The following is a 27,034-nucleotide window of genomic DNA, read 5'->3' on the forward strand; positions in this document are numbered from 1 at the left end:
GTATATTTAGTGCACGATTATTTAAACGTAATTATGCACTTCCTGCATAGCTCTACTATTAATGATCTTTTAATGTTTCTTCTTTCCTAAGAAGTACGACCCAATTACCCAACAAGCCAAGAAACATAAACATTCTAGTAAACATAGCATCCGCAACAGTTTATCAAGAAACATTAAGGCATTCACTATCAACTTTAAAGCAAATTTCAAATGTCGTTCATCGAACCCATTTCGAAACTTCAAATTTTGCCGGGTAACTTTACTGAAAGCCGGCTTTCAAAGGAAAATGCAATAATCATAAAAAAACGACAAAGCGAAACCTATTCGATGCGAAATCAGCACCATTGGATTGCTTGAAGCTTGACAAAAAAAACCTCGTTGTCGTTTGACGGTCTGGTTTTGCTACTTTCCTACAGCTTCGTGAGCCTCATCCCAGAGAAGCAGCAGGAGTGAAACGAAGCATGGATTTAAAAATTTTATACTCTGATTATTTTCCATATTTATCCAACGAAGCTCACCGCAGTTTTGGTGACGGAGAACGGAAGTGCACACGGGGGTAACCAAGCCATCATGATCGTTAAAAAATTTGGGCTCAATTCGCGCTCAACCAGTCAGTGTCGTCAGCACAAATCATACCCGGGCAGCGATTGCCATTGCCAAATTATGCCAACCTATGATGGTATATCAGGCTCCGACCGCAACGGCTGCGTGGTTCGGTCGGTGGTGACAGCAACCAGCTATAGAGGAGAGAAATATTTCAAGCATTATTTTTCAAACTGGCGTATCTGATTCAATCGACGATTTGCCTTAACTGCTAGCTCACCCACGCAAACCAACACAGCCATCAAGTGGGGAAATCTTTGTGAGTGCGCTAGCAATTGCCACAAATCGCCGATTGTTTACAAAATCAGATACGACGCTTTGAATAGTTATGCTTGATTTCGTTCGACAGATGACATCAGCAGAAAGGTCCACACGTTCCCCGGTTAAGCATTACCGTGTTGCTGCTGCTGCGTGGAAGCTTTATGTTTGAAAATCGATAACGACAAAAATCTCACGCCGAGGGGTTAGCCAATGGGAAATGTAAGTTAAGTTGACGATTAAATCATAGTATAGACGATATGTAGTTAGATGACTACGGAGCTCACCATAGTATCCTTCTAGTTCATTTTCTTCAAATGACGTGATGAGTGATGGTTATAATTTTCGGCACAGGTTTCTACTTAATATAGGGGAGATGTACCACTCATGGCTACACGTTCCTATTACGGTGTGTTCCAATTATGACTTACGAGGTTTCCAAAGGAACACACCATAATAGAAACGTGTAGCCAATGCTGGAGAAACTCCCCTAGTACGAAAGGAGTTCCCTTATGCGAAATTTGGAGAAACGCATTTTTATGATGGTTGTAAAATGAATAATCAAATTTATGCCCATCAGTAATTCCAATAAACATTGAACATCATCGACAGGTTTATGGCCACCTGCGTGGCAGGTATGATGTTTTCGATGATGATCTTGATGACGGCGCACGCAACAGTTCCATTCGGTAGCCGACTGCCGCCGTTTTATTGACATCATTATCGATACGACCTGGATTGGCTTTGTCCCAGATCCACGCTGACTGTACAATCCCATCGCAGCCATATTTAGCTCACTGGATGTGCAAGATGGAGTGGCACAGAACCAAAAAAAAAGGTCACATAAAATTCACGAATAGCTCAGCAAAATTTGGCTGAACCAGTACCTCCTTATCGTGCTGAATTAAGTGATTTCAGGCCGGCAAATCCTCTACAATCTGCAGGTTTTATTATTTATTGTATCTACCTTTGCGTTCAGTCAAGGGATAAGGAATGTTGCCGATTTCATTTCACTTGCCAGCTTGGGCTAAATGCTGAAGGTGGTTTTACGAGCTTGCAAGGCAGTGTTGCTTATTATAGGAAAATTAAGGCAGGAAAATTGGATGATAGTACTGCGCTACAAAATTGTGCCGCCCTATAGGCATGCAGGCTAATAGGAGGTCGTAAATTTCCAACCGTTTTGGGAACGTTTTGCTATTTTTAAGAGCTTGAATTTTCCTATTATTTTCCTACAAAAATTGGGTCCAAATTTACAACCTGTAACAATATGTTCATTTCCAAGGTCGTTTGCTACCTTCCAATGTTTTTTTTATTAATACAAATAGAATTATTCCACAGACAAACAGCCATAGCACTCCACATGATGTTAAGCGTTCTGGCTGTTCTGTGGCCAGAGGCTACAGAAACTTAACACTACGTTACTGAAGTATCTAGTTAGCACCCAGTCAGTATTATTATAGGAGTATACCAAAAGGATTACACTGTAACTAAATTTTCTCCCATTTTTGAATTTCTCATCTCCTGAGTTAAGGACCAGAATAAACTATTGCCCTAAAAAATGAGACAGCGTCTTCAAATGATCAAGGCAAATGTTGCTTGATTAATTTTCCACAAATGGTCCATTCGTAACAATAATGCAACATGCTTCGGTTGATAGTAAAAAAAAACTACCCAAGAACTTGAAATTTTAGGGCATTGTCATATTCTAGCAAATGTAGCTAGGTAGGTCATTAACTTATTTTTTCCAAATCGTGCAAAATATGCCTTCCAAAAGGGAATAATGTAAACTAGTTGAAAATGAAAATTTAATCAAAAAATGTACCAATAAATTAAAGATTAAGAGCCCTGCGGGCTTAATCAATTGAAATGTAATATCAAATGTAAAAATTATTATCAATGGAAATAAAACGAATTTTAATACTACTAACCACACTCTATGCTTAGGGAAGTCGACATATTTTCCAACCTGAAAAATTGCTAGACTGGATTGAAAATTTAACACATCTTTATCCACCTGAAAAGCATTTCCAAACTTAACTCCCTGACAAAAGTACCATTCTGCAAACATGTGTCAATTATCATACAGTTACACAAATATAATTTCTTCTGACGTTTACTTCAGGCAAACCTTTTCTTACACTACTTTGAACCGCAACCTTCCGCACTGAACCAAATCCTTAAAAAAAACTCATGCTCTCATCGCAACTCTAATCGATAGTTGTCGAAACTCTTTTTGCGTTCCCACAGAAACCATATTCAAGGTCACACAATCAATGCGAGAAAAAAAAAAGTTCCATCCTCCAAGCTAGCTTACTTCCTCTGATCTCTCAACACGACATTGTCGGTAGAATGCACCGTTTCCTGCCCAAACGACCTAGCCCCGTGGTGGGTGGTGCGGTGTAGGCACGTAGCAACCAGCGGCGGAAGGCTCACCACTTCGGTAATGGCATTGTGTGTAACGAAAGTAAAACGACGTTCTTTTTTCGCCTTCTTGTAAAGCACTCTCGGTATGCCCCCGTCTTCCTCCAATTCACCAATCTGCCTGCCGAGAAGTGAGCTTAACAAAAACGGATTTTCTTCAGCGGGAGAAAAAAAAAACGCTTTATGTCGTTATATGAAAGGAAACGGGAGCTCGAGAACCGAAAAAAAAATCCCGAAGCAAGAATGCATTCTTTTCCTTTGCAGAGCTCAACCCAAAAGCACTTCCCCGGAAGGCTCACGTGAATTACAGTCCACCATCTTCCCCACTAACCCCACCAGTTATGATGAAGAGAGACAGAAAAGTAGTAAGTAAACAACTTCGAGGAAGGTGGTTCCTTCTTTTCCCTTTGAAAATCCCAACCGATAGGATCAACCCTGTAGCTTGTTTGTCTGAGCTACTCGTGGTAAGTTGCAGACGCTTATCGAATGGGAATCGGATTTGGCTCAAAAGAGTACCGATAAGAATGGAAGGGAAACATTACTCTCATACACAAACCTCTGCGGTATGCGCTTTTTCCCTCAAAGACCTGCTACCCGGCGATTCAAGGAAACCTGACGTTAGCTAACACCGTTAGTACCCGAGAGGCATGACCCTCTCGTTATAAAGCGTCGTCGTCGTCGTCGGCGTCGGAGAATGATGAATGGTTGGTCGGAAGCGGTGGTAAATAAAGACTTTTTTTTTAACAATATTCAAACAATGTATCTTGCGAGTAATTCATGCAGACAGAGCCATGGCATCCGCCTCAACCGACGGTGCTAGAAGACCAGAGTGGAAGCGTACAAAGGAAAGTCCAAGAACGTAATGTAAAATCTACCTCTGCTGGCACCGAAGCGGTGCGGTGACCTGGCAAAGGTGGCAGGAAGAGAGGTGAGACTTGTGGTTCAAGTAAATCTTGACTTGTTTTAGCGCTTCTACAAACACCTCCGGGAAGCACGGTAAGCGAAGTGGACTAGGCGAAGAATTTCCGCCGGAGAAACGAGGATTGCAGCAAGGTTGGATTATTTCACCAAACACTTTCTCCGCGTTGATTCACTGTGGGACGATGATTAATAAGGTGAATAAAGGGATACAGAAGGGCGGTTCCTTTGAAGTTTTTTGTTCTACTTTGCTTCTATCTCATGGAAAATTGATATTAAAGTGCAACGATACTTATACTTAAATTGACTGTGACCTATTTTGTTAAATTGCCACCAATGAGAAGTGAAATACTGTCAGGCCAAAATCAACATCAAAGTGCCAAAAAGGTTTAAAAACTTCAAAAAATCTTTAAAAAGTATAATGTCCTGAAAGCCACAACAAATTAACTTTCTTGGTTACATTATTGAACAGATGTTTCCATTTGACATACTTTCTTGATAAATGGAATAATGCAAAAGTTGACCCAATTTTGAAGCCAGATAAAAATTCAGCTGAAGCTTCTAGCTACCGTCCAATAAAATTGCTTTCATTAGCAAGCATTTTTGAAAAAAAATAATTTTGAAGTGAATGATACTTCACATAAATACTAACTCAATTTTTGTAGATAATCAGTTTGGATTTTGCCATGAGCATTCAACTATTCATCAACTCTTAAGAGTTACCAATTTAATTTGTTCAAACAAATCTGGAGGCTGCTCAACTGGAGTCGTGGTTTCTAGGCATAGGAATAGCATTTTTCCGCTCTATATTATGAAACTAGCTCAAAATTGTTTAACTGATAGAACTCTGCTGGTAAATTATCAAAATTCCAAATCTGAAATACTACCTGATAGAGCAGGAGTTCCTCAGGGTAACATTCTTGGACCTATATTGTATAATATTTTCACTTCGGACCTCCCAGATGTGCCTCAGGGTTGTCACAAAGCCTTGTTCGCCGATGACACAGGCATTTCCGCTAAAGGAAGAAATCTTCGTGTTATTTGCAGCAGACTGCCGAAAAGTTAAGATATTTTCTCTTCTTATTTACAAAAATGGAATATTTCTCCCAACGCTTTCAAAACTCAACTTATAATATTTCCACATAAGCCTAGAACTTCCATTTTGAAACCTAGTAGTAGTCACGTAGTCGGAGTTCGAATTCCCTGGTCAAACCAAGTGAAATATCTTGGATTAGTACTTGACCAAAAATTAACTTTTAAAGATCACATTGAGGACATTCAAGCCAAATGCAACAAATAGGGGAAATTGATGTAATGCCCCCATACATTCAGTAATCGACTCAACTTTCAATAGCGAATATCCAGTACTACCGTCCCAATGACGCGTTCATCTATATAAAATTGATAAAAAGCAGATTTTTAGCGATGGGTCCAAGCTAAGATCCATAGGCCAACATTTGAGCCATTTCCCCTGTATAAAATGTTTGTATCCTCTTATTAACAGAAAATCCAAATTTTGCCTGAAGAATAAACTTCTAATATTTGATTGGATCGAGGTAGGCCGTGCATTGAAACTGACGCGTTTTGAATTTGCTGCTGCTTTATTTTCCGAGATGTTTATTGAAAATTTAGGTCATAAGTCTTTTAGTTGGTGCATTTTCGACACCTAATATCACGTGTGTTCATTAGTGCTGTGTTGGGTTATTTAAAAAAATAAGATCGAAAGAGATTTTAAGATTACTGCGAGTGAACAAACCGGGTTTTTTCTTCCTTCGCCGCCGCCGTGAAACGTTGCGAAAAAGCAGATCTCCGCTGAATTTTCTAATGTACGCTGTTGAATCGTGTCCGTTTGGGTTTAGTTACAAGTGCATAACGATCCGGAAGCCGGAAGTTACAAAATAGGTCCAGGAGGTAACGGTGATATCCAGTGGAAGTAGGTTAAAATCGAACGTGCAAATTTTCTCCTGCAAAGTGCTGCTGCCTGCAAGCCAAAATGGGCACGTATCTATCGGAACCACTCACAACGAAGGATTCGAGTGAGGAGGCATTTGATTTGCTTGCTTGCGGTTCCAGCTCGATGCAAGGCTGGCGGATCAGCCAGGAGTAGTAGTTTCTAGTGAACTAAATGATCTCCATCACATCACTAAACATAACCACGAGCAATGACGAGGAACTGCATCCCAAACCCCATGATAAACAAGGACTGATGCATCCAATGAAACTTTTAAGCGCAAAAGAATCATTACCAATATAGGAAAAAATTCGGTAAGATCCTTCGATTGCATTATTTTATGATTCTTCAATATTGTACAAATATTTACACATTACACACAACTACACATTGTAACTCGGAGCGTTTGGTACGGTTTGTTCACGCATCCTTCCACCCCTGTAGATTCAAGAAATGTTCCCATTCATTTCCAAGAATCATCTTTGCGGCAAATACGACGCAGTAGGCCTGGCCGTAGTGATGTTTATATCATATCTCAGAAAAGCTGTAAACATCATTTAGACAAGAAAAATTATTAGACCTCATCTAACCTGATCATTTTCCAGGATGCTTTCTCGTACTGGTTGCGTTTGTATTAGATTAGATTAGATTAGATTAGTAGAATAAACTTCTAATATTTAAACAAGTTGTTAAGACCGATCATGCTTCATTTTGTGCCAATATGGTCTAGTTGTTGCACTGCCAAGAAAAAAGCACTTCAAAGGATACAAAGTACTACCGAAGTACATAGAATTTCGAATGTTGAGACTTTAGCACACATGTGCAACAAAATAATTAAAAAATCCAGGCAAAATTTGTTGCGATCCTCAATTATATGATATAAGATTAAGTTTTAGCTTTAAGTTTTTAGGTGACAATTGTTATAGACAGCACCCTCTCAGATTTCAATGAAATTTTCGGGATGTGTTGACTTTAACTAAATAAGCACTTCTTCATACTCAGTTTTTCCAAAATTTATCTAGCATAACACTGGTGAAGGGTCAAACTTTTTTTGCCGTTTTTTTTTTCATAAAAATATTATGGAAAAAAGCCAACTCCTACAAAAATGTGTTGTATGGATAACTTTTAGGAAATTGTCCAAATTATCGAAAAAAAAATACTGAAAAATATTCCATTAGAGACCTTTATTGAAAAAAAAATCGACTTTAAAATTTGAAGTCGATTCAAAAAAATTGCCATGTTTGATTTGGATGAAACTTTGTCTCAAGATAGGTAATTATGTTTACTACCAACCGTCCATACATTGCGAAATGGGCACTTTTAAGGAAAAAAAATTCTAACAAAAACTTTTTCATGTCTGAACTGATTTTCTTTTAACGTACCATTTTCACACAAAACTAAACCAGTGAAGCTCAAAATCATCTCAGAACCCAATGAAGCTCAATTTGTGATTCAATTTTGTCTAATCAGCAACTTATGACTTGGATTAATCAAGAATTCCATATGAAAAGGGCTTATATCATCAGATATAATATAATTGATTATATTGTCTACTACTGAGGTAAAATCCGATACTTCTATAGCAACTTAGCATTCTTATCTATAATTATCCATTAAGAATAAGGCATGAATAAAATTTAAATTGAGATCTTCTTTCGTATCAACAACGATTTGGGAAGTCAGCCTATAGCATCATAATTAGATATGCCCTTCTGTTATTTATTCCTAAACCGTTTACATTATATACATACCACTTCATTCTACCTATGAGCACTATAAAACTAAGGTTGATTTCATACAAGCAGCAATCAATCTGATAACGAAAGTTGTGATGACAAGGTTTAGTTAAATTATTATCATGGACCAAAGTAGTAAATAAGTAAGGCTCAAAGGATTGAAATTTTGTGCAAATATAAATAATCCGAGATGCAACCGAATTAAGTTACGGGCCATATCGTCAACGATGGTAGAAAAAATAACCACAAAATTTATGCCGTAGAGTGATATCTCATAATAGAAGTCCAGTTATGAAAAAACGCCGATCGGTTGGAAATGAAGTAAATATCCAACCGTGAACTAGTGGGCAGTAGCATAGTGATGATCCAGGCTCATCAACGAGTGGCCATCAATCCGTAGATGAGCTAGGTAAGAACAATCATCCTGATGATTCTATCAACTTTTAACTGCATCCTCTTAATTGCACTTATTATTATTATTTTTTTTATTTTCTTGTTTCTTTCAGATACGGTACTATTGGTTCCATCATTGTAGTCAGTTCCATCAGCAGATGATCTGCAACGCCCATACAATGTTCAGAAGTTTAATGGCTTTGTGGAAACGTTGAATTTATCTCCAATTTCATCGAGGAACATGAGGAGCATGGATTATCGTTCAAAAAAATCTCTAGAAATTATACAACCAGTGCGAAAAAATAGATTTGCTTTGGCCTAGATACAGCAGACATTAGCAAAGTAGAGGCATACGAAGAAATGATTGCGCAGCTAAAGGAGAAATTCAATTCCCCTACAGCTGACAGAAACGATCAGATAACAGTATGATCAGTATTGCCAAAGTCTTGGTCGGTGAATAAAGTCGTAGCAGAATTCAACGCACCAACGTACATGGTGAGGCAGGTGAAGAGCCTTGTTAATGAGCAGGGTATTCTAAGCACACACAACCCACAACCCAACAAAGTAGCGGAAAAAGGTATTCTAATTCAGAAGATCAACCAAAAATATTTAACTTGATTGGAAAATGGAAAAAATGGCATGTATGAAAATAGGTTTAAAAAATTGAAAATACATAAATAAATGATATATGAAAAATATTGTCTTTTTTCTTTCACATATTATCAGATTTTGCCTCAGTAGTATATAACAACATAAGGGAATTATTATTTTTTTTTTTCAAGGTCTACATGTCCAGAAAGTTTTATTAAGCTCTGAAAGGGTGCTGCAAATTACAGATACAATTTGGCGAGAAATGTATCATGAGCCCTTTTCATATGAAATTGTCGATTAATCAAAGTGTTCCGAATACGATTTGGTGCGAAATGGGTCTATACTGACACGCAGGTATAGAAAACCTGTTCAAATTACTGAATTGCTAAGGCAGCAACATTGTAAAAACACTTAGATGCATATCTTAACAATTAAGGCTGGTAAGTTACTGTAGTAGCTGGAGCGCCTAGGTTAAAATGAAATGTAATTTAATTGTAAAGAGAAGTCCAAGACTCTTCAAAAGTGAGTTCCAACAGAATTTAGTGGAAAAATCCAATGCAATGCTGAAGAGATTTTGATGAAAGGTAGTATTCCAAGGTACGAAAATGCCAAGGAAATTTTCATTCACATTCTGAGAAGAATTCCAATATCATTCTGAGATGAATCCCAAGGCAATTCTGAGCCAGTTGACGTCCATATGGAATACCTTGATAAAAAGAGAAGAATTGTTGGGCCGTAGAGAATTTTAGAACAACTTCCAAGAATTTCAGAAATAAACATTGGGGATGTTATATGGATGTTATGTGGTTCTGTGAGACCTGCAGAGTAAACTTTAACCCTATCGTCATGAATCATGAGGCCGTCATCATGAAGACAATGCGCGATCTACTTCTGTGCGTCGATTCGTTGGATCTTCGAGTGGGTCAGTTTGGCGAAAACCTCAAAACACCGAATGGTTTTCTTTCCATGTCGACATATGGGAGGCGTGAATCCAATATTTCTACGAGACTGCAACAGTTCCTGGTAAGCGGAGCTGCAATGAATGATTCATCTGAGTCAACCTCGATTCTTCGCTTCTTTCAAATGCGGCTAACAACACAATCGTAAATGCTGATGGATTATCCATTCTCACTAGCGAGAATGATGTAATGAGAGCAACTACAATCACTGAAGCTACCGTTACTAGTGCCATGACTACAACAACTTCTGCTGCCACTGCTACTTCTAATTTCATCAATGCTACTCCTGCTACAACTACTACTGCTTCCGCCGCTCTTACTGCTTCCACCGCTCCTGCTGCTTCTGCTCGTCCTGCTCCAGTCGCTTCAACATCTGGCCTCAACAACCGCCCTTCTCCAGACAATCCGTCGGCTGATGACAACTGTCGGTTGAAAGTGGTTTGCAAAAACCGTTTGAGGATTCGACGTGAATCAATTGACTCCCTTGAATCATTCTACGTTACGCCTTTTCACAATGGACAGACAGAGGAAGACATCATCGATTACCTGCGTGAAGTTACGAACACCGATACCTCAACCGATCAATTGTGTGAAGCTAGTGCCCCGCAACAAAAACATCTAGGAATGTACATTCGTATCGTTCAAGCTCTCCGTATCTGATGATTTGGCTTCTATCGTCGGTGACGCTTTCTATTGGCCAGAGTGAGTAGAAGTTAGGGAATTCCGTCCAGATTTCCACCAAACCGACATGAAAGTAATGAATACCGATGTACCTATTAACTCTTGCCATTTTCCTAGTTCTACAATTCCATTTCCTGTTGATACAATTTTTGAACCGACCGTAAAACAACACCCTTTAAACTATGGCGATATCAAAACTATAGTTTCAAAACATTCGGTAAACTTTATGAAGCTTTCTTTGCATAATGCTCGCAGCCTCTGTATTAACGTAGACAATTATCGAAAATTTTTCCGAACAGTCAGAATTGAATGTTTTGGGTTTAGTTGAAACATGGCTCAAACCTTCTGTCACCAAAAAATCCGTTGAGTTGCAGGGTTATAGAATAATTAATACGATTCGACCGGAAATGTACAAAACGGATTCGTGGAGGAGGCGTTGCTTTCTACTTGAAGAAAAATATCCGGTTCTCAGTTCTTGCCAAGTCTGAAGCTAATAGTGAAATCGAATACTTTTTTGTTAAGTTAACAAAGGCTAACTTAGTGTGTGGAATTGTTTACAAACCACCCGATGTAAACCTGAACAAAATGAAAATGGTTTTTAAATTCATCTCAGAAACACTGGCTACTGAGCCTAATGTCGTGATAATGGGTGATTTTAACGTTAATATTTTAGATGTAAATTCTTCCAAATGTCGTAGTATTTAGACCAACCTAAAACTCTCTCTTTTCAAATAGTGAATCCGCCACCTACACGCCATCTACCCGTAAGCACCCCGCTTCTTATTGATTTTATGGCAGGAAATTGTACATCCAATGTGAATAATACCTACCAGTCTTCTGTTGGCGGTATTAGTGACCACGATTTAATATGTATTGACTATAAATTCAAAAACTCAAAAACTACAACCGTAACCTATTTTCATCGCGATTACAAAAACATTAACCACGATTCTTTACATTAAGGGATTTACAAGAATTAAATAAGGATGCTATCTATTCTTATTGTGATGTAAATGACAAATTGAATTACCTGAATAATGCACTATTGTCACAAATAAACCGTTATGCGCCAGAGGATGTTCAATAATCGTTCAGAAGCATATGACTGTTGGAAACGCGATAAAAATAATGCTAAAACATGGCACAACTTTGTTAAGCTACGCAACATAACTAACCGTACGGTTAAAAACACTAGTTCATTTCTTCCTACTAAAAAACTTTGGAATAATATTAAGCGACTCGGGTTAAAATGTTCAAATATGAATGTTGGTGGTGGTGATGTCACTGTGATTCATTTTGCCCCATCATCGTTTATTGACACTGAGCAAGTTGATGATCTTTCAGCTAATTTTTCATTCAGAGGTATTACTAGTAACGATATTTTGGATGAGTTTGTGGCTGCTTCATGTGATTTTGTGGGTACTGATCTCATTCCTCTAAATATTTTGAAAGTGTCTTTATGTTTCACTCCACCTTACATCACAGACTTATTAAATTTTTGCATAACCACTTCAGAATTTCCATGTTCATGGAAAGTGGCTAAGATTGTTCCTATTGGTAATATTAACAATCCAGCTACAGAAAAGGATTATCGACCTATTAGCATACTTTGTGCACTGTCGAAATTTTTTGAATCAATTCTATCCAAACAACTAAACGAATATCTTAATAATCATAATCTGCTATGTTCCTTACAATCTGGTTATCGTAAGAATTGCAGCACGATTACAGCTCTTATAAAAATTGAAAACGATTTAAGAAATGCTCTTGATAAGAAAAAGTTAACCGTGATGGCACTCTTAGATTTCAGCAAAGCTTTTGATTTAATTGATCATCGGAAACTCTGCAATAAACTTGCTAGTTATCCTTGATCGTTCCATTATTTTTGTACGGGAACATTCTCATTAGCTTAACTTCTAAGGCAAATGCAAAGAAATTAAACTTGGTATTTATTGTCGTTACCAGATACGTATACGACCTGCGGAAAAAACGATCATATTTCCAACTTTTCTAATTTATTACTCGGGTACGATTTTCTCAACTACATGAAACTTAGAATGTGTATTCAAACTTTTAAAATTTTGAACGAAAGTCCGATATATCTTCGAAACTTCTTTGTTAACTCACAAGCTTCTAGTGGTTTAATTATTCCAAGATGCTCTACACATTTTTAAAGTGAATCGTTGCGCTATCGTTCGATTCGATTATGGAAGGAACTACCGAGGGAATGCAAGACAGCAAGAAGTTTAAAAACATTTATAAAACTTATGCAGCAACTACTTCAGTTAGGTTAATAGGTACATCGGTAGTGTAAAAGTAGAATATACTCTGATAATCATTAGTAGATTACTTGTGCTATTATTATTGTAAATAACAAAAAATTGAACACTAGTGCCATAACTGGCACACTTATCCAAAACTACTTAAATAAAAACACTTTTGTTTTTCTCCGCTTATTATATTCTAGATAATAAATGGCTGCTTAGTTCAAAATGCAAGCCATATTCCTAAAAATTAAATCAGCATTATACAAAATTGCTTATTTCATTACCCAACATAAACATAAACGCTGATCCACTGTTTCCCCCTTCTGAACTCCACTATATAAGTGCACGCTAAATCCGCAATAAAACTCAGCAGCTGCCATAATTTCAAGGTGTGCCTGGCCAAGTTAATTGAGAGCAAACACGAACCGGAAGTTGTTCATCGGTGGTGTAGAAAAGCTCTTCCGTGTTTTCATTTTCCGTTTTAGCTTTCCTTTGCAGAATGCGCGCAATCTTGCACCTTGACTGAGCTTACTTACCACAGTCATCCTTTACCAGCCACGAGTCACTGGTCGCGCGCGGAAATCCGCGAATGCAATTGCTCATCGATGCGGTGTTTGCTCAATTTTCGCGCTGCCTTCGGGGAATCACGAACCAACTTCTGCACCGGGATCGTGACCTTGTCGATCGAACGCAAAGTGCCATTCTCCGTTTCATGGTGCTAATAGCTATTGTTGTTGCAGGCAGCGCACCGCACCATTGCAACAGGACACAGACGAGAGATAGGATACTGACTGCTTGACTTGCAAAATCATCGGGACGAGAAAATTGCGCGAATCTCTGGCAATTGTTGTTGTCATTGTGACAAGTTAAGAGCACTCTTGGTTTGTTACTGCTTTGCGCTTGAATTGTGTGCGGTGAATGGTTTGAGCGGGAGTGGGGAAGAGGAGGGCTTAGCGGACGCAGAAAAACTTTGTGATACTCTTTTACATTATGTAGTGTAGGTACGTGTACATTCGTAACAAGCCACCACCGTCAGTGCCGAGCAGCAACAAACAACGAGCCGGCAGTCAGGGGAAAGTACACTAGAGACAAAGTTTGCTCTTGGAAGGAAATTGAAAAATAAAATCTGAGCTTTATGGTCGCTTGAGTGAGCGAGCAAGCGTCTTCAAAGGGGGAGTTGTGACCGCCTACCAGAGCCCCCGAGAACGGGGTGGTAATTGAAAATTAGTCACAATCACTGCGGAGAAAAGTGTTTTCTGGTACAGTTATAAAAAAAATGGAATGGCGGTATCGTTATGGGGATTATTCTTCCGTTAGTTTGTATCATTGTTACGGTGGCTCTTATTCTTTGTTTGTCGGATAGATGCGGGGATAGTGTGCAGTGGCGGCAGTTTGATCCTACCGATGATTGTTTGCTATTGAGAGTGGGGAACGCTTGACGATGGTCAAGTTTTTAACGGTTCACTTCAACGGATAATTGAATCACTAGAAAGAAGCACAAAGTAAGCTTCGCCGAGTTGAAGTATTCAGAGCTGGCAAGCAATAGAGATAGACAGCAATTTCATAGAAAAAATTATAGCGGGTCTCAGAATTTCGTGAAAATTGGTATAGTTCCTCCTGATCAAAAAATATTAGACTCGTATTTTTACTCCACCATTAGGGTGACCATTTCCGTGTTAGGGTAGTCCAAAAAAATCGAATGACTGATTTTCACGGTTGACCCTTCAAATGAAAGATGTTTAAATTTAATTTTAAGGAAAATTATAAAACACTCAGGTCAGAGAGATTTGATTTTGTATGAAAAAAATACGTTACAAAAGCTTTTTCTTACAAGCTGGGTGCAAAATTCAGTTCAGCCTGGTGGCTGTCCATAAACCTCGTAAACCATGTTTTAGACATTGCAGATCCTACCTTCCCCCTCGTATACTTTTCAAAAAAAAAAAATTTTGTAATTTTCATTTTGATAATATTTTGATGTCCGATATTGCTCGGGTATCTATACCTGTACCTGATATTTGGACCAAACTCCTGGCTAGATCTGACACTCGTTTGAGTCACATTCGATGAGTTGTCTATGCTCAACTATTCACAATTGGTGCCCTTTCTTAAGGACCATCGTAAATGCTCGAATTTATGGACGGATCAAACCGATCGAGCACGACAATTTTGTAACCGTTTGTTACAAAACATATTAGATTTTTAATTTGTACATAGTTGTTAAATGTACCGTCACGTCTCTTAAGGTTATTTGGTGTTGGATTGGTAGGGTTAGTAGTCGTTGTATAAAATTTGTTAACTTGTTAGTAGGATTAATTGTTTTAAATTTGAAAATTGTATAAAACCGTACAACAGTACAGTGGGTATGAGTATTCTATCAGTGGGTACAACAACATTTGAGTGAAATTGTGATTTCGAAATGGGTGGAAAATAACATCTCACGAGAAGAGCAATGGGATGGGAAAAGCGCGAAGGAAAACCGCCATTCCTGAGTCAGTATCTGGCGTTCGTGTGCTTCGGATCGTTAAAACTAAGTGTCCTTAAAGTTATACAAAGTGAGTGGTGAATCGCGGGAATCTGTTCAATCAGGACCTTTTTGTGGTACCATTCGGTACAGCGCCATTTTGTGAACCAACCGACTAAGTCGGTCAGGAAGCACACGAGTCGGATTATTGGTCCTTAGTGGCTATTAATCCTAACAGTAAAGGACATCATTTCGCTTTGGCATTGCAAGGTCAAAATTGCCGCATTCCTCGGGCCAAGACGGCTCTAAACGGAAAAGAGGGCCCCTCTCAGCAGAGTCACTCCGGCCTTGCTTGGAATCTGGTGATTCTTGTCAACGAGGGTAGACGCCAGGAGACCGCAGATCGCCATCAAGTCAAGTCGATCTGTTGACCGATCCACTAGCAAGTAAATTCAAACATCACCACCCTGTCAGGCTCGTCATACGTAGGATCATCGGCGAGCGCGCGCACATCGGCAGAGTACACTGAGGCAAATAGACTTAAGAATTTCATAAGGCTCGAATTATGAACGACACATATGTTTTTCATAAGCACGACTTATGAAACAATTTTCGTCTTACATGAGGTAGCTCTTCTACGCCATTAGTCATTCCATTTTCCCAAGCGTTGACAGACGAGTGGTCCAGACATAGGACTCGTAATCTCTAAGTCCATGGTTCGGTTCCAGTCTGCTCAGTTTTATTATTTTTTTGTCGATATTATTTTTCATAAGGCAAATCAATGAAATTCATACCGATTTCTTGTGGCAAAAATTCATATGTGGTTCTTATGGAATTCTTACGTTCTTTTGCCTCAGTGTAGTCTTCGGCGGAGCAGAATCAACGGCAGCAGTTCAGTACCGGTACGTCAAACCCCCATAGTAAGAACCCACTGTACACCCATAAAATTCAATAGAACTACTATTAGAAATCCAATACACACCTGCTATAGCTTTTATTAGTAAATAATTAGTATACACCCTTTGATTACTGTGTCACTTAAACTTTTCATAGCTTTAAGTCAGGTGACAGTACTGCACATGAGGATCGCGAAGCTCCTCCAGATTACCCAGTAGTAAGCCGACCTTGAGACACAGCTCGAGAGGTTTCTTGCTACTGAGCGTTTTTACCGGGATACAGACAGTAGAGTTACAATTTATTTATTTATTTTCACCTCAAAAAATTCCGACGACCTCTACTGGGATTGATTTTAATTGCTTGAAAACAAAATCAGTTACCATACTGTATACTAAAAATTTAGTATAATATTACAAGCTTAATATGCCTTACACAAAATAATTCTCAGAAATAATCCATCTTCAGCTAGTTAGAATAGTTAGGAATATTTGTTTCTAAACAAGTTTCGATTAATTTTTAAAAAATGTTTTTTTTTCGTGAATTTAAATGATAATTTAGGGTCTCTAATTGATTAAGATACTTATTTAGTTTAAAAAAAAATTTTAACCTTTATACATACTAATAAATTATTTCCAACTTAGGTAATTTTAACCGGACTTTCAACAGCTGAACTGTCCGGTAAAAATCAGGCATTTTAATTCATTAGATTTAAGACTTACAACAAGGAAAATTTCAAAACTTCGCAAGACTCGACTATTTAAACAAGGCTAACAGTGTTTTGAAATGAATACTAAGTGAAACTGCATTTGAAATGAGGGTAAAATTCAAGCTGTTGAAAGTTCGGTAAAAAATTACCCGACTTCGTATTAATTTCTAAGAATGTATGCTTCAAAAAACTGATATCTGATAGAATAGTAAGTTTTTAAACCATCGATACCGATAAGCGTGTGAATATGTGTCTCAAACCTCTGGGAGCGACATAGGCCCTTCCCATTTCAACCCCCATTAGATACACCAATGTAGTTGTTTATACAAATGTAAAAACATCAATTTTCCAAACCATGACTTCGGACCCAACGTCAGTATTTTCCTAAACCGATTCCACCGGAAAGGCAAAAATTATTAACAAATTTGCCTTTTTTTTTAACTCCCTCATAATAACCTCCCCATTATCCCAAAAAATATGGCTTCATAAATTTCCCTCCCATTAGGTGATTAGTTCCAGTGGACTGGAGTTCCATGTCTACCAAAACAACCGGCAGTACTACGTAAACCATCGAACGCACCCCATGGGTAATAACGACTAGTGGACCACAAACCGACCGGGTAGTGAAGCTACCAGTCACCAACACCCAAACAGCACCCATTTCGACGGAGCTCCGGAAGATCCAATAACTTCCGCTTCCCATTAATCACACCGAGAAGTTCTCCGAAAGCACAGAATTACTCGCTCGCCATAGGTACCTACCGGGACATAATTTCCATAGAAGCAGCACTACCAGCAGGAAGCACTTTATCACCAACGAGGGTGGCAGCAGCCGTTGACAGGGCTCCGGACGGATCCATGGCTACCAGAGCCATGCTGACTGGTCCGTCACCGATCCGGTCGTAAACCAACCCACGGGAGTGGTCCGACAAAATTGACGAAACTGACAATGATGACTGAGTGCAGTTGCAGGCATCCATCGAGGACGGCAGGAATGTTACCGGTTCGCCGTCAATTTGGGCCATTATTCCAATGTAGATGACAAATGCCAACGAAAGGATGCCGCCGTACAAGGCTCCCTGTGGAAGGTAGGAGGAAGAATAAAAAGTGATGATTAGTCAAACAGGAAATTTGGAATGAAACACAAACTACATTTCCACCCGGTGAGGTTCAATATTTTTCCAATCCGTGATGTATGAATATTTGCTCCAATATTTGGATTTAATTTCCATTCGCTGCTAGTTCTAAGCGCAATCGATTGGGTTCGCTGATCCTAATCAGAACACACTCGTTCCGACGACCGGGACTTCCGCTGCTGCCAACGCTATAGATTCACTTCCCATTTCATTTCCATTCACGTTCACCGTCGCTACCCGTGCATGAATTGAAAATCTAAAATTCATGAGATCTTCTCCGCCACGCGCGAACACATACACACCCACACACATGCCATCGGAAATAATATTGTCATCAATTGTGTGTGCTTATGTGAACACAAATACTCCATTTTCTTGATCATGTTCCTTCCTCATCACCCGCACCTGCACTCCCGTTTATTTATCCACCGGTTGTTCAGTAAACAATCGTTATCCTCTTCCCTCCCACAACCACATCCATGTCAATCATTCGCACCCGATTTGATGGCGCGAAAATGGGTGGATTGCGTAGGGTAGAGAACTACTTAGGCATAAGCAGCCATTTCCGTCATATCGAGGAAAAAACATCAACGATTTTTACGTGAGCGAATCAACCGTACGTTTGGTACAATACTTTAGTTCAAAAGCTACGAAACGAAATCTATATAAGAACGCATTATATGACTATTTGCATTCATCATTCTCAAAAGCAAAAGAAGCGCTCCAAGCGAATCCATTTTTTTGATGTTTAACAAATTGTAACTCTTTATCAAATCCAATGGTACGTATGGAAAGGTACATACATTTGTAAAAATTCACATGACAGAAATTAGATCTTAACCCTACTGTGTGTATCTTTTTCCCCGGAAACGAATTCGTTTAGACATGCTTTCAGCGTAAAAGAAAAAAAGAAATCACAACAGCCCGTTGTCATCGTAGCAGAAGGTAGGACGCAGATAATTTAGGAGACTGAGATACAGAACCATCTCATTCGGAATCTCGGATTCCGGTGCGAGCGACACCTGCAACCTACGCGGAAAGGAAGGAAGTAATACCAGCAACCAGCACCACCCAGTATTAAATAACAAACGGCTTCGCTTGGTGGCACGCAAAACACGCTTGTGGCCCAACAAACGAAGCCGGAAAGGAATCTCGGAAATCCATTTTTCACTCAATTTATCCGCAGTGTGCTTCATTTACTCCCCCGGGTGGATGTGGAGATATGTCTGTTCGCGATTGTCATGTGGCGCGAAGGCAAGCGATGAAAATACAATCAATGCCGTTTGATCAGAGGTAGGTATCCTCCAAACTGGTGAATCCTTAAATTTTTACCATCGTGCATGGTAAAAACAAATCTGAATAATCGTGAAGTGCCATGCCAACAACAATATTTCAACTAATAAAATAATCACAAATTGATCAGTCTACGAACTCGTCCACGAAATATACTTCTTAATTTAGGTGTGCGCTAGTCCAGAAGTTCGCAAATATTTTCATGTTTTTTTCATAAGAGCTGGTAAATTTCTGCTGTTATTTGTTTTTCATAACAAGCAGTCAATTTGTCCGCTACATTTAGATAATGTTTAACAAAATGCACAATATGTGTAACATGCTTCCGATTTTTAAAGTGATTTTTGATTCGTTATTTAACAAAGTTCACTTGGTAAGCGTGATTACCTCTCACCCCAGCAGGCCTGGGTTCAATCCCAGTCGGCGCCGCCGGGATGTTCTGGTGGGTCGATAGGTAGGGTCCAGGTGTGGGAGCTGCCTTCCTGGCGTCGGAAGCATTGGTGCTCAGCACGGAAAACAAGATCGACGGAAAACAAATCAAGGAAAAAAATAAACATAGTTTAGATGAAAGAGCAGCAAAATGAGAGAACTATGTACATAAAAGCCTACTCTGCTTGAATTGCCCTTTCCGCGAAACCATAAATTTCAATCGACTGAATTGCTTCTCCCACGCAAATACAGTTGATCGTCAAATAATCGTATTACACTTTCAACGAATCGCGAATAGATATTACACAAACAATAAAATGTGAAAAGTTAAAAAGTTTTGCGCGCCCCTCTATTGTAGGAGAAATTGTTGCACCCGATGAATGTGTTCACTGCTGTTGATATAAATATTTAGCTCCAATTTCCGAATCAATAAAAAGCATTGATTTTTGCAACACCACCACCCGTTTCTTTGTCCACCAGGGGCCGTATACGCTAAAACACAAACGATGTTCATCCAATCGGTAATAAACGTTGGAAAAACACGGTCCAGCAGCTCGGATCTCCGAATACGTCAATGGCATGTCCGAGCCAAACTGGCCATCAGTTTGAGGAATAAAAATAAGAGCAAAAATCGGGAAACACCATTTCAATGGATGAACCAAACATGCATCCACGACAACCGTCGGACCAAATGAGCCATCAGAGATGCAGGGAACAGACCAACCGAAATGCAAAACAAAAAAAAATCATCCCGCTCACGATAGCAAATATCCGCCTTTGGGGAAAAATTGTTTAATCCACTTTTGCATTCGTTTGATTCCGATGGAGGGCTATACACACATGCTGGCTCTGCACCCACCTCTTTACATGATTGTGAATTTAAATGAAAATATGCGTGATGGGAAAACGAGATTTTCCTCACCCCAGTTTCCAATACGTCCAGTGAACAACGCTTGTTTGGGACCGCGGCGGGAGTCCACTATTTTAAACGTAAAAATTTATAGAACACGCACTCACAATAGCTTTCGCGAATTGGTTTAACTTGAGCTCTGCTCGGTCGAGCCCATCGTTATACATTGTGAGCATTGTATTCAGTTGGTTCGAGAAGAGCTTCAATTCGATGCGGTTTAGTGGGTGCGAAAAATTCATGATACAGTGTACACGTGAAATGCACCAATCCATTGTTTTATGGGGCGGAATTGAAATTTTTAAATTGGTTTAAAGAATCAATTATGCATTTTTGGAATTGAATATTTTGCCCTTTTTTAAAAGTTTAAATGCGCGTATCAATATCGTTAGGGTGTTGGAATTTAAGATGACTACGCTATCCATGCTAAAAAGATTGGAGGATTAAATTAACATGGTAAGAGCTGTACAAATACTTTTCACAATTTAAAAAAATAAATTAAATTAAATTAAATACGTGCCATTATTCAAAAGAACACTTTTGAAACTGGAAGTGTGTTTATCCAATTGATAGAGGTAATACATTCATGCGTGGGCGTGAGTCTCCAGACATTCTGAAATTGGTTGCTGGATCTGCAATAGATCTATCAGATAGTTCTTTCATAATAACACTGCCTGCCAGTGGGCGTTAGAGGGAATACACATACACTACGCAATCCATGTGATGATGATGATGATAGTGGTTTACCACCCATTGTAGCACGGAAACTAAGTCCGACAGCAGTGCGCTCTCTTCTCTGTTTTTCTTGATCAAGCTTAATAACTTCTGATTGTCCTCAACATGTCGCTGTATCAAGGGCCAAAAACGGATTGGGTAAATCGATAGGTAAAGTCGCCTATACGCATCTACGGAACAATAAAGAATCTCCTTCCAGCAACTTGATCGGCCAATTGGTCAAAAAGACAAGCCCCCAAACAGGAAGATGCCCCAATGAGGGGAGAGAAGAGCGCGCTCTTTATCCACGAAATGTTATCAACCGAGAGTTGGCATTCCCACTCTCCCCGTCCAAATCGCTTCAATCGGGTACCCTGTTGGACTGTCCCTTCTCTTCTATATATGTATTTCAATGTATATACGAGTTGATTGTTATGATTATTGTCAATAATACTTACATTTCGAAGAAGATCATGCTACTTATTTTACCTTTTGTGTGATACTTATCATCACAGAAACCATTCTTGAATCGTAGCCCAGGTCCATCAACAATACACTCGTTCCGAAACGGAGCTCTGTGATAAAGCCATATTCTTCTTCTTCATCATGTTCGCTCATCACCCGGCATGCATGCAAACGAAAAAGAGATACAACCAGGATTAGTTTTTTTATAAGAATGAGTAATAGTGACATTGTCTCACTCTGCGAATACCAACTTGATTATCCGCTAGGAAACACCAAAGTATATATTGAGATAAATCTCAAAAACACAGTTTTAACTGACAGAAGTGTATAATCATCAAACTGCCCAATATTGGACCCTGCCAACACACGGCGCCTGCACGGTAATGTGGACCGTCAGAATGGTTCATCGGTTGCGATGTGCAATATTTCCCAAACTGAAGCGATGCATCTCTCATTGTTTCAACTTTATCCTAACGTAATATTATCACCCATATGCCCGTCGAAACCCTAACCCCATCCCCCACACCAAATCAAATAATAGGGTTTCTGTATGTCAAACCCGAGAATATGGTTCTACACCCTATACGCTCTATGGTCCAAGCGAAGGGACTTTCACCATTCTCTTTTCTCACCCATATAATATGTCTGTATGAATCTGCTGTATGAAGGGCCAAAAACGGAGGGGCAGACTCTTTCGCGGAACTCTCGGAAATAGATCATGTCTTTCCAATAGAGACATCTCCCAACTCCACACAACAGAACGTATTATTAGCACCAGAATAAATTGGAACGGACTCGCCAAATCGAATCGGTCCGAGATAATCAGTGGTTGAATAACTCTCGGGTGGCAAATAGAACAAATAGTTGAAGGAACACTCCACACTACGCAATCCATGTTCTTCTTCTTCTTCATTCTTTTATTTAACGTCGATCTCTGTTCCGCAATCTAGTGCCAATCACCGACGGACACCATTGCAATCCATTGACGGCAATCGAATGTGCAGGAAGGCAGCTTCCACACCTGCGTAGCATATCGCACCCATTCAAACATACATGGGCCGGGACGAACGGCTTTACTTCCCTTCCGAAGGAAGACGTGACCAGAGATTTTTATGCCTCAGAAAAATCCCACCGACCTCGGCTGGGATTGAACCCAGACCCATTGGGGTGTGAGAAAGCAGTCACGCTTACCACTACACCACCAGCGCTGGCGCAATCCATGATAAAAAAGGGTCAAATGCATTGAAAGCGGATGAGTCCGATAGAAATCAGGTAGAACCTCGGGTCGATCCAAGATACTTAGAGGGGAGGTAATCTACAGTCTGTCTCAGAATAGGTGCTTCCATATCATTTTTAATTTTTACTTGGTGACTCAGCGTTACCAGTACAGTGCTTCCCCGATTTTGTCAGCTCCAGATTATGTCAGCATTTTTTCCCGATTTTGTCATTAAATTTTTCAGTTTTGAAACATGATTTCTCAAACTTTTTGATTTGAATGATTTTTATTCTTACCCTTTGCTGAAATGTGAATGTTAGGATAAGTGGGGTAAAATGGACACACGGGTTAAAATGAATAATTGACTATTTTAAGTGATTATTAATTCAAATATCAAACAATTCAACACACATTCTTACTACTTATATGTTGCTGGTTGCTCTTAGATTTGCTGGTTCGCCGAATTTAGAGTGATGAGACCGGATCTTCTGGCTGTTCTGGCTCTTCGTTTATCGCCTGCTGATCATCTATCACAAGTTTCAAACTATCTTCATCTGTATGAGCTTTACTAGCATATCCTTGTTCGACATTGTGGGCGATGACGGTATCGCCATGATTATTGCTCCAGTTCATTAGTTGTAACAACGGAATGTCGTGTTTATGAACAAGTCTTCCTCCAACAAATTCTACAATTTTCATCCAAGATTTTTGAATCACAACGTCATGTATCCAAAAGCGTACTTCGATTTACGAGATATGCTTCAAACATTCATCGGTGTTGTTTTCCAATGGTATTAAGCTAAGATCAGACTAGCCAGTTTCAGTTTAAACCTGCTCAGTTTATCTGGCTTCTAATGTAATTGGTTAACTGTTATTTGCAGACAGTCAAAATATCTGTGACTGCCAATCTGCGGATAGTCAAAGTGTACCAAATTTCTCTGACAGTGTGATCATGGCCTGTTGACAAATTCATGCTGGCTGTAAAGACAAATGTATCTGTTTCTGCAACTGTTTGCAGATATTTTGACATTGGGCAGATTGCTTACGTTTTTATTTCCAGTGTCCGATTTGGTTGGTTTGGATCAGAATGCATTTGGTTGTCTGATCACAAGTACCGTGAAAATGGACGATTGCGGTGAAATGTAAGCAGTGATCCAAAAACCACCATTCGTCGAATTAGGAAACCTTACATTACATTACCGGCATTATATCACTCAAACTTTAAACAAATTCTTTAAAACTGTAATCGCTCTACCGTTCACTATCAACAATCAAGCTGTCAATCTCGCAGAATGTCTTCGTCTTCAGAGTTTTCTCTGTCCATACAGTGTATTTAATCACCAAAAAGTCTGCCACAGTCGAAGAAAATAACTGCAAAAATATTGTCTGACGACAGTAAAATTTTACTATGACAGTTACTTAAACTTTAGCTAATTGCTTTTTCCTAAAGCTGATGAAAAATACTTCATCAGCTTAAGGAAAAAGCAATTAGGTAAAGACTAAGACTAAGCGAATTCATCTTTTTCTTCTCAACACTCACTATTTTGGCTTGACAAGGCTCGGTAGCTTAGTGGTTAGCGTTTCTGCTTACTGAGTAGAAGGTCGGGAGTACAATCTGAGGCCCGTCCCCTCGCTTACAAATTTTCACTATGCCTTATTCTATCCCCACTAGATTTAAATAATAACAGTGTGCTCCGTTAACTGATCCGCATCACTTACCACATTGAATTCAGATCTTAAAATAATCCACCTCACTAGCATAACAATCCTTCCCGTGACAGCCGTGGAGATGAAGAGGTATATTCGGTATCTAGCAACAACGGACGTCGAACTAATCATCCTTCCCCTCCCCAAAGACTGCGAGGACGTGGCTGGCGTTGGTACTGACGGAATTCTAATACCAAGCTCCATCTATGTGGTTCTCCGTGCAATTTCACTGGTTCTGATCAGTAACGGAGTACCAACCACGCCGCGTACGGTCTTAAAAAAAACATTACATTTACTACCCCATATCCTCCCACCTTTCGACACCGGTGGTGTAGTGATAAACGTCACTGCTTCTTATTCCAAAGGAATCTAGGCTCAATCCCAGTAGGCACCGTTGGGATTTTCTCAAGCATAAAACATAGGCATCAAATCAACATTATCAAATAAAAGATTATCCTTCCAAAATTACAAAATATAGAAGCGCCAAAAATTTATCCTATACATCCATGCCGAGGAAACTGGAGGCAAAAAAACAGACGGCGTCCAGTCTACTGGTGGAACGAGGCACTTAGCACTCTCCGCGCTAGTTGTCTCAGAGCAAGAAGACGTGTTCAGAGAGCAAGAACGGAAGCAGACAGAGAGGAACGAAGAGGAGTGTTTCGAGCGGCTAGGGCAGCACTTAAGCGAGAGATAAAGCAAAGCAAGTCAAATTGTTTTAAGGAGCTGTGTCGAGACGCTGATGCCAATCCCTGGGGCGACGCATATCGAGTCGTGATGGTGAAGATCAGAGGTCCAACGATGCCCGCTGAAATGTGCCCAGAGAAGCTGAAAGTCATCGTGGAAGGACTTTTCCCGAAACACGACCCAACGACCTGGCCACATACACTGTACGGAGAATAAGAGGGAGATAACGTCGAAGTCACCAACGAGGAACTCGTAGCAGTGGCAAAAGGATTGAAGGTGAAGAAAGCTCCCAGTCCGGATGGAACCCCCAACATAGCGTTGAAAGCGGCGATCCAGGCATCCCCGGACATGTTCAGGATGGTGCTGCAGAAATGCCTGGACGAGGGTCACTTCCCTGACAGGTGGAAGATACAGAAGCAAGTGTTGCTGCCGAAACCAGGAAAACCGTCGGGTTCTGGTCTACGAGAAAGACATGGGGCAGAGATCGATTGGGATCACAGTTTAGTTCCACAAAGCTCCATCCTTCGTCCAACGCTCTGGAACGGGATGTACAACGGCGTGCTAACGCTGAAACTACCCAAAGGAGTTGAGATCGTTGGCTTTGCGGATGACGTCGTCTTGACGGTAACAGGCGAGACGCTAGAAGAGGTGGAAATGTTGGTAACTGGATGCAAGGAGCGAAGCTGCAGATAGCCCACCACAAAACGGAAGTCAGTAACTGTAAAGCGGTACAGCGGGCAGAAATCACCGTCGGGGAGCACGCCATAGCCTCGAAGCGTATGTTGAAATACCTGGGAGTGATGATCGATGACCGGCTAAACTTCAACAGCCACGTCGAATATGCCTATGAGAAGGCTTCGAAGGCCATCAACGCGATAGCTAGAATCATGCCGAACAACGTTGGTCCTAGCAGTAGCAAGAGGCGTCTTCTGGTCAGTGTGTCGTCATCGATACTGAGGTGTGGAGGTCCAGCCTGGGTTGCAGCACCGGAAACGAAGCAGAACCAAAAGAACTGAGCAGTACGTTCCGGCTCATGGCCATGCGAGTCGTGAGTGCGTACAGAACCATCTCGTCGAAAGCAGTATGCGTTATCGCCGGAATGATCCCTATCGACATCACCTTGGCGGAGGACACCGAGTGCTACAGACGGAGAGAAGCCGGAAGAGTACGGAAAGTTGTGAGAGTGGAATCATTGGCTAGGTGGCAACACGACGGAGAACGGTAAATGGACACATAGACTAATACCGATTCTTTCGACCTGGGTGAACAGAAAACACGAAGAAATACCTGCATCGGTTCGGACACGCAGCGTCACCCCTCTGTCCGGAGTGTAGCAACGTCGATGAAACGTCGGAGCATGTAGTCTTCGACTGTCCAAGGTTTGAGGCAGTGCGAAGGAAGATGCCCGTCCTTAACGTGGAGAATGTCGTCGTTGAAATGTGTCGAGAGGAGGGCACTTGGAATGCCATCAACAGAGCATTCACGTAGATTATGTCGGAGCTGCAGCGTAAATGGAGAGAAGAGCAGCGATCTAGCAACGACAGCTAGCGCTGAGAGTACGACAAGTGCATGAGCACAGCCACCCCCGAAGTAGTCGCTTCACAGTGATCCCGGGGGGATCCAGGTAGATGAGAGAGTAAGGAA

General features: G+C 40.2%; 1 protein-coding gene across 1 annotated transcript in view; it reads right to left on the minus strand.

Moving 5' to 3' along the window:
- Positions 1-27,034, minus strand: part of LOC135702055 (sodium-coupled monocarboxylate transporter 2) — a 171,028-nt gene that overhangs the window by 13,683 nt on the left and 130,311 nt on the right. The window contains exon 11 of the mRNA XM_065223045.1: positions 17,605-17,921. Coding sequence (XP_065079117.1) covers positions 17,605-17,921 — 317 coding nt within the window. The remainder of the gene's footprint in view (positions 1-17,604; positions 17,922-27,034) is intronic.

The sequence above is a fragment of the Ochlerotatus camptorhynchus genome, unplaced genomic scaffold (genome assembly GCF_037179485.1).
Source record: "Ochlerotatus camptorhynchus isolate MF236.1 unplaced genomic scaffold, CSIRO-AGI_Acam_v1.1 ptg000183l, whole genome shotgun sequence".
Taxonomy (NCBI): domain Eukaryota; kingdom Metazoa; phylum Arthropoda; class Insecta; order Diptera; family Culicidae; genus Ochlerotatus; species Ochlerotatus camptorhynchus.